This window comes from Mus caroli, chromosome 5 (assembly GCF_900094665.2).
Source record: "Mus caroli chromosome 5, CAROLI_EIJ_v1.1, whole genome shotgun sequence".
NCBI classification, from domain to species: domain Eukaryota; kingdom Metazoa; phylum Chordata; class Mammalia; order Rodentia; family Muridae; genus Mus; species Mus caroli.
In genome coordinates, this window is record NC_034574.1 from 93460619 (window position 1) to 93469928 (window position 9310).

The window sequence follows — 9310 nt, forward strand, 5'->3', positions numbered from 1 at the left end:
CACATGGAGGCCAGGGGACGGCTCTGAGGAATTAGTTCTGTTCTTCCATCTATGTATGAATTCTGTGGAGCAAACTCAGGTTGTAGGCTTTCGTAGCATTGTGCCTTGAGCAACTCAGTAGCCCTAGTAAGACTGTTACAAATAAAAGTTTAGGAAAACTCCAACATCAAGAATATAGCAACATAAAAGCAAAATTTAATACTGAAAATAAGTTGCCAAAATGTACAGTGTAGAAATGTGTTGTTTCAATTTTTTATTTTCATATTCTGTGAATACAAACTTGATAGAAGTAAAATATGGGTGACCATACATAAACCTGCAGTGTAATATCCTGGAGTAGAGCACTCTTTGATACCATCTTATCTGTCTCTCTAGGTTGCTTCCATAAGACAGCATCTGGCATCTATTTATGAGAAGGAGGAAGACTGGAGAAATGCAGCCCAAGTGTTGGTGGGGATTCCTCTGGAAACAGGACAAAAGTATAGTAAATAGTGGACTTGGATAGACATGGGTGGGCGGGTGTCACTAACTCGCATTCCTAACTCCTAACATTTATAGAGTGTTAGATGGGAGCAAGGGCTTCTCAAAGACTGACTGAGTTGTCTGAGGGCAGACCCCTCTTTTAGAAAGGGTGTTGTTAAGACAAAGATCTAAGGTGCCAATGTATTCATAGCCTTTTCTAAGGAAGAATCAGAATACCAGTGTAGGTAGAGTGAACATCAGAAAGACAGAATGAAGTCAGTCCTAGGGATTGGTTGGGTCCCTGAGTCTTGAAGCCGTTGTGAGGTCTTCGCTTCAAAGAGAAATGAGAGTGCCAGGCAGGGTGGTGCATGCCTTTAATCTCAGCACTCAGAGGGCAGAGGCTGGCAGGTCGCTGTGAGTTTGAGGCCAGCCTGGTCTACAGAGAGTAACAGGCTAGGCAGTGCTACATACTTTAGACCCTGTCTCCCTGAGCCATTATGTGATTTTGAGCAGAGACGTGACATGCGTGATGATGTGCTTTAAAGGACCACTGAGTACCGGGTGGGGACTCACGTGCTGGCAGCAGTGAGTGGTAGGCATGGGAGCTCCCCAGAGACTCAGTCTGCAGAGTTCCCTCCCAATGGACCACAGGAAACGAAACGGCTGAGTCCTGAGGGTTTGGCCAGAGCACTTGGAAGCATGGAGTTGCCCTGCCTTGTGGGGAATAGATTTTGAGGGTTATGAAGTGTACATTTGGGATTGTGATAAGCAAGAGAAGGTACCTGGTAGTGAGCAGAGTGTTTTGTCTGGAGGAAGTAGAGCGGTCTGGGCTACAAGGAGACATTTGCCTACTAGACTGGCTCGACCCCTTTCCAGGGGAGAAGAGGATGGAGTACATGCTGAGGCCTGGGGCGCTGTGGTCTTGGGAGGTGAATGGTAAAGGCCGTTGTAGCAAGTGGGAAGGATTGTCCATTGAGGTAAGATTGCCAGAAGGGGTGTGTTCCTCCCTAGTACCCGTATGATCAGACCTGTGCTGAGGAGTGGGTAAGCGTTGGCTGGTTAGCAGTCGCCAGGTGTGGAGGCAGGGCGACTTGACAGGAGCTATCGTGGTGAGCTGGTGAAGGCTGCAGCTGACTGGAAAGAGTGAATGGAGACAGCTCTTTGGAGTTTTCATAACATCAAAGAGCAAAGAACCATACAGAGATAGTAATCAGTGTAAGATAGAAACCACAGCAAAAGTTAGATGTTTATAATCCATTGGAAAACAAACATTTTAATAATTGACGCTGGGTATAGTGGTGGTTGCCTTTAGTCCAAGCACTCGGAAGGCAGAGGTGGGCAGATCTCTTGAGTTCGAGGCCAGCTTGATCTACAAAGTGAGCTCCAGATAGCCAGAGTGACATAGTCGGACCTTGTCTCAGAAAAAAGAGACAGGACAAAACACTGATATTGAGGAATTGGTAACAGATTCTCACGGGAGTGTATGAACAGATGGGAATCCATAGTGGTGGGGCATTTAGACTGGCGTGGCCTTTGTCTAGGGGCTGCTCTGCGTGTAAGGTTAGCGGTCTGGTTCTTCTTTCCCAGGACAGCAGCACTGCTGTGCCTTTAACAGTTAGAAATGCCAGATGCTCCCTTGTGGAGGGAGGACTAGAGCCCAGGACAGGCTGTGCGAGTGTCAGTGACGGTGGGGTTGGTGCAAGTCTGCCTTGACAGCTTCTCTCAGTGAACAGAGCCCACACAGCAGTGACAGGGCTGGGCTGTGACACTGAGAGGAAGCAGGAGTGTAACTGGAGGAGAGGAGTCCTTAAGAGATTAGTCATTGTCACTTTTAAAGTAATGAAAGGATTCCCTGATTAAAAAAACTGGAAAATTAAAGAAGCTTAGCATGATAGAACAGTTCATATGAATCTGAGTTGTGAATGGGAAACATAAACTGCTGATAATAACTGAGCTAAGCGAACAGTTTGAATTTCTAGAAATCTGTGCCCTGACCTCTCCCTCTCTCACAATACATAAAGCAAGACTGAACTCCACAGTGGGAGCCAGGAGAATTCTAAGGATTTGTAAATTTGTTTTGCTTTGTTCATTATTTTCTTTTGTTGTTGTTGTTTGTTTTTGTTTTTCTTGTCACAAGGCTTTACTGTTTTGGCTGTCAAATAGAAAAGATTACTTTTTTTTTTTTTGAGGATTAATCATGAATTACGAGTTTGGAATTATTGAGGCCTCCAGTTCTTCACTCCTGGAGTAAAATATCGCTTGTGGAGGAGGAAAGAGACTGAAAACTGCCTTTAATTCACCATAGCCCTGCACAACCCTAACTGAGATTATATTTTGTTTGTGTAAAAATACATTTTACTTGATGACAGAAATACATTTTAATGATGTTTAATATACTATTGTATTCCATATTGTATGTTTTTGACATAGTCTCACTGCTTGGCTGGCCTAGAACTTAGTATGTAGATGAGCCTGGCCTCAAACTCACAAGAGATCTGCCTGCCTCTGCCTGCAGAGTGAAAGATGTGTATCACCATGCCTAGCCATAGCCCACTTTTTTTTTTTTTTTTTNCACTTTGTAGACCAGGCTGGCCTCGAACTCAGAAATCCGCCTGCCTCTGCCTCCCGAGTGCTGGGATTAAAGGCGTGCGCCACCACGCCCGGCCATAGCCCACTTTTTTACTTGAAAGAAAATACATGTTGTCTGTAAGCAGCTAGTAAAGACCATAGCTGTTTACTTTCTACCTTTTTACACACCATAGCTTCGCTCCTGTAAATACTATAACAGTGATTTTCATTTTTTCCTAACATAAATAATAATTTTACAAATTAATTTCTTTGTAATGAGTACGTGAGCACATTCCTTATTGTGTCTAGTAGGATCTGATATCTAGAAGTAAAGTATAGTGGATTAAAAGCATACACATTAATCCAAAGCATAATTGCAGAGTTAATTGCCAGATTGGTCTCCGGGCAGGCTGAGCCTGGATGCAGTTCCACTATAGTGTCCGATAAGCCTGAAACTTGGCACTATTTCATGTGTCTATTTCATTTGTTTGCTTACTTGTTTGTCCTAGACAGTACAACGTAGATTATAAGCTGGAGACTTACCTGAAGATTGCAAGGCTATACCTGGAGGATGACGATCCCGTCCAGGCCGAGGCTTACATAAACCGAGCGTCCTTACTTCAGAATGAATCCACAAATGAGCAGTTACAGATACACTATAAGGTAACGAGTGACCTAATTTCAACACCTGTGATGAATGCTTATATATCTCAGAAACTCTCTTCACCTCTTGTCTTTGACCCTCCAGTTTCCCTAATTGGAGCATTTTCCCCCTGTAGGTTTGCTATGCGCGTGTCCTTGATTACAGAAGGAAATTCATTGAGGCTGCCCAGAGATACAATGAGCTCTCTTACAAGACAATAGTCCATGAAAGTGAGAGACTAGAGGCCTTAAAGCATGCACTGCACTGCACCATCTTAGCATCGGCAGGTAAGCATGTGATTTCAGCCTCAGTGAAACGAGTTGTCCTGGCTGATAACGTTAGGTAGCAACCACTGGATTACTTAGCAAGGAACATTTCTAGGGGTGTCTCAGTACAATTAAAGTAAGTTTAAACATGAAACAACCAGGAATAAAATGATTTATTCTAAAAACTTAAGTGAATGTATCAGCTTGTTACCTACACATTAAGAATAGTTAAAAGAGATAAGTTTATTTTTACAGAAAGAGAAATGGTTCTTAAATGAGAACTACAGAGGAGGAAACAAGCCCATTTGACCCCCAGCACCCACCCACGTGCTGGAGAGAAGAGACTCCTGAAAGATGTGTCACCCCCACAGATGTGTCACAGCATGGGGGACTCTTTCACATACACAAAAGAAGGGTTCGACCAACTTTAAAAGGTTTAAAGTATTCTGCTTTCAGGGTTTTTAAACCTTTAAGCTTAAGTTTCAGACTAGCATTCATTCTTTTCCTCAGTACATACAAAGTCTTTACTAAATTGTAGCATAGAAAGCACATAGCGTTTAAATAGAAAAGGCTGTTGTGAAGGAATGTTAATCCTAAACCATGGCTTTTTAAAAGATTTATTTATTAAAAAAATTTTTTAAGTTTATTTGTTATTATAAATAAGAACACTGTCAGATCGCATTACGGGTGTTTGTGAGCCACCATGTGGTTGCTGGGATTTGAACTCAGGACCTTCGGAAGAACAGTCAGTGCTCTTACCCACTGAGCCATCTCGCCAGCCCTTAAGATTTATTTATTATTTATTTTTATATGTAAGTACACTGTAGCTGTCTTCAGACACACCAGGAGAGGGCATCAGATGTCATTACGGATGGTTGTGAGCTGCCATGTGGTTGCTGGGAATTGAACTCAGGACCTCTGGAAGAGCAGTCAGTGCTCTTAACCGCTGAGCCATCTCTCCAGCCCCCAACATAGCTTTTCTAAATCATTCTGAAGTCCAAGATCTGTAGTCAGCTGAGAGCTCATGACATGTTTAGTACTGACACTTAACATCCCTCTTCTGCTCCCTCTATTTTTTTTTCTTTTTTGGGGGGGTGGGGGCGGGCACAGGGTCTTTTTATTGAGTCTTGGCTGTCCTGGAACTCCATATATGGATCAGGCTGGCCTCCAGTTTACACAGATTTGCCTGCCTCCGCCTCCCGTGTGCTGGGATTAAGGCTTAAACCACCACTTACATTTTCTTGTAGCTAAGTGTCAGCTGTTGTCATATCTTACAGATTCACTTTGATTTTCTGTTGTTTTACTTTATCATCCAGGCAGATCCAGCCTGTGGCCCAGAAACTATATGCAGCCAAGGATGGCTATAACTGATGTCCAGGGTGAAACTACAAACATTCCTAAAATAAGAGGGGTTTGTTTGTTTTGTTTTTTTGTAACTCAGCTACATAGTTCTCCAGTGTGAACATTGTAGTTGTTAAGATTATTTCAGTGTCAAAAGGTTGGACACACCTGGATGCACAGGGGTTATTTGTAGGGATGAGTTTATGGATCAATTAAACTTCTAAGTCCAGAGAATACATACTTTTAATATTTGGATAGAAAGTGAACATTGCTGTAATGTTACATCACTCCAAACAAAGATGGGCTTGATGTAGACCGTGGTGACCTGGAACACAGATTCTCCTGCCAGCCTCTGCCTCCCAAATTATTCTGCTTTTTGATGCTCACATCTTCCCAGTATGACTTGGATATAGTCCCAGCAGTGTTTCAATATTTTTTCTCTGTATTCTAACATAAAAAAAAATAACCTTTTGCCGGGCGTGGTGGCGCACGCCTTTAATCCCAGCACTTGGGAGGCAGAGGCAGGCGGATTTCTGAGTTCGGGGCCAGCCTGGTCTACAAAGTGAGTTCCAGGACAGCCAGAGCTATACAGAGAAACCCTGTCTCGAGAAACCAAAAAAAAAAAAAAAAAAACCAAAACCTTTCTGTGCATTAGGAATACGATAGATTCCCAGCACTAGAAAACAAAACAAAACAAATGCTAAAAATGATGTCTTAAGATTGATTTTATAAATATTCTTTATCTTTTAATAGAATACTTTCTTAGAATTTTTTTTTAAAGTTTTTATGTGTTTGTTTGTTCATTTAATGAGTATGAGTGTTTTGGCTACATGTATGCCTGTGTACCACATGTGTGCTTGGTGCCTACAGAGGCTCCTGGAACTGGAGTACCTAGACTTTTGTGAGCTGCAATGTAGGTGCTGAGACTATAATCAGGGTACTCTGGAAGAGCAGCTCTTAATCACTGCCTGTCTCTCCAGCCCCTTAGTATTTCTACTGCTGTGATAAAACAGCAGGACTAAAAGCAACCTGGGGAGAAAAGGGTGTGTTGCTTATACATCCCAGCTCTTAGTCCATTGAGAGAAGCCCAGGCAGGAACCTAGAGAGCAAGAACTAACACAGAGGCCGTGGGAGAAAGCGTCTCACTGTCGTGCTTCCCATGGCTCACTCCACTTGCTTTCTCACACCATCCACAACCACCAGCCCAGGGTGACCCCACCCACAGTGAGCTCAGCCCTCCTACAGTCGTTACTGTCAAGGAAAATGCCCCCATAGGGTGGCTTGCAGGACAGTCTAGTAAAGACAGTTTCTCAGTTGAGGTTCCCTTTTTCTAAATGACTCCAGCTGTATCCGTTGGCATAAAACTAGCCGGGACAAATACCAGGATTTAGACCCTGGATGTTCCCATGGCTACTAGGTGTAGGTGTCCTAGTGACAGAAGACAGCGGTTGCTGACAGCATTGTTTCTACTCACCCGGTATTAGTCACCAGGTGTTTAAATGCTCTAAATGTATACATTGAGACAGTATCGTTTCTTAGCAGAGAAATATTGGTTTTGTTCTGTTTCTGAGACACAGTCTTTCTGTTCAGCTTGACTGGCCTACAGCTTGCTGTGTAGTTCAGGCTGGCTTCAGACAGGTAGAAATCATGCTTCAGCCTTCCTGGTTCTGGGATCACAGAAGTGTATTCCATGCTGGACATATATATTTTTTAATAACTAAATAATGTACTAGTATATATACAAGAAGAAAATAGAAATCACCTGGGCTTACAACCTCCTGGACCATTTTGACCTCTACCCTGGTCCATTATGCGAACATTCAGTTATTCTCACGTTATCTACAGATTTTTTGTTAGTGAACATATCTAGTGATAAACATTTATTTTGAACTAACCCAAACTCTCAGTCTATTCATCATTTCCAGATATGTGCAGACTAAGTAGCAAAATGAGTTACCCAATTCCTGTCTCCAGGTGAGAGTGGGCTCACAGTGCCCTGCCTCTTTACAGCCCAGCTTTCAACCTGTAAGCAAGCGGGCTTTTGTGGGCTACTCAGGGGCTCCCTCCCCATAGTTTTATGCCCTTTATTGATGAGTTTGATGTTAAAATGGTTCCCTGATGGACTGCTGGATGCTGTCCAGTGCTCCCTGTGTGTGTGCACGCATGTGTTTAGGTGTAGGTGCTAGTAGGAACTAGGGGTGGACAAAGTGTATAGTCTTGGCTGACCTCACTGGCCTCAAATTACAGGCATGCACCACTATGCCCTCTAGTGTTCATAAGTATAGACAGTCTGATGTGGAGGTTTTGTGTGACAAAAAAGTATCCTGTAAGCTCTATTTTGACAGAATTGCAATGTTAGCTATGAGTTCAAAGCTAATGAATTAACCCTATATGTTAAGTAAGGGTGTAAACAGAAGCTCGTGAAACAAAGTTGCAGATTGATTAAAGTTGACAAAAAAATTGCCTAGGGGCTTAGAAGAACCTAATTCTGTATCTCCTATAGAAGCAGCAGCTCAGCATTAAACTGTGGTACAATCAATGACTTTCTTTTTTTTTTTTTTTTTGAAACAGGGTTTTTCTGTGTAGCCCTGGCTGTCCTGGAACTCACTCTGTAGACCAGGCTGGCCTGAAACTCAGAAATCTGCCTGCCTCTGCCTCCCAAGTGCTGGGATTAAAGGCGTGCGCCACCACGCCCGGCTTAATCAATGACTTTCTAGAACACACCACATAAATGTATTAATGGGGAATGTATGTATTTTAGTAAACAAAAATGGGATCATAGAATGTGATTCTTTTTGTCACTGAAGAAACACTTAGAACATTTGACCCTCTGTGTTTCCCTAGGACAGCAGCGCTCTCGGATGCTGGCTACTCTTTTTAAGGACGAAAGGTGCCAGCAACTAGCTGCATATGGGATCCTAGAGAAGATGTACCTAGACAGAATCATCAGAGGGAACCAGCTTCAAGAATTTGCTGCAATGCTGATGCCACACCAAAAAGCAACGACAGCTGATGGTAATGATCATGCCTGACGTGTATGTGACAGGGGTATCTAGGTATAGATTAGTAGAAAATATGTTACATTAGTATCTTCAAGTAATACTTCTGATTAATAAAAAGAGGACTATTGACCAATAGTGAGTATTAAACACTGACATAGGTTTGTGGTATAATCTGAAATAATCCCTATTGGAAAGCAGTTTATGAAATACAGCATTTTTTTCTTCTTTTTTTAAAAAAATCTTATTTGTTTTTTGAAACTTGTGAAAACTGAAAAATTATAGCTTGTACCTATGACACCTGAATTCTAAAAAGCTTAAGCCATTGGTAAATAAAACTAAATAACAGATTGTATTAGAGCATAATTATTCATCCCTAATTAAGAGTAAAATTTAGCTCAGTAGCTTGCCCAAGGTCCCTTGGGGTAAAATGGTACAAATAGGAATAGGTTTCCTTTCATATTTTTTGGTTAAATGACGTGATTGCTTAAATCAGAATGTCTTTGCCAGGAAAATGTCCTTTTAATATTTTCTAATTTATAATAGTGACTATTTTATGTATTTTTGTCTAAGATGTTTTAAAGTCCCTTGTTAACATGACCATGATACTAAACATAGAGGTGTGGACACACTGAACCATGCATGGAGCAGCGTCAGCATGCAAGCCAACTTGGCTTGCTGCCTGGGTCACTGTCACTCGGTACCAGAAAGCAATTAGTTGTGAGGACTCATTTGTACTGGGCTGGCTGAAAGGTGACATTTTACTCAGCCTTAACTTTAAGGATTTTTATTTATGTGCATAAGTGTGTGTCAGTGTGAATATGTGCAGAGTGTGTGGAGGTGTCCTGCAAGGCCAGAAGACATCAGCCAGTGCTGTGTGCTGTGTGCGGTGAGCTGGAGCTGTGTGCTGTGAGCTGTGTGCTGTGAGCTGTGTGCTGTGAGCTGTGTGCTGTGTGCTGTGAGCTGTGAGCTGTGTGCTGTGTGCTGTGTACTGTGAGCTGTGTGCTGTGTGCGGTGAGCTGGAGCTGTGC

General features: G+C 42.5%; 1 protein-coding gene across 3 annotated transcripts in view; it reads left to right on the forward strand.

Annotated features, from left to right (window-relative positions):
- Cops4 (COP9 signalosome subunit 4) overlaps positions 1–9310 on the forward strand; it is a 33496-nt gene that overhangs the window by 13166 nt on the left and 11020 nt on the right. For all 3 annotated transcript variants that reach the window (XM_021162103.2, XM_021162104.2, XM_021162105.2), the window contains 4 exons: positions 376–479; positions 3540–3693; positions 3810–3960; positions 8125–8295. In XM_021162103.2, coding sequence (XP_021017762.1) covers positions 376–479; positions 3540–3693; positions 3810–3960; positions 8125–8295 — 580 coding nt within the window. The remainder of the gene's footprint in view (positions 1–375; positions 480–3539; positions 3694–3809; positions 3961–8124; positions 8296–9310) is intronic.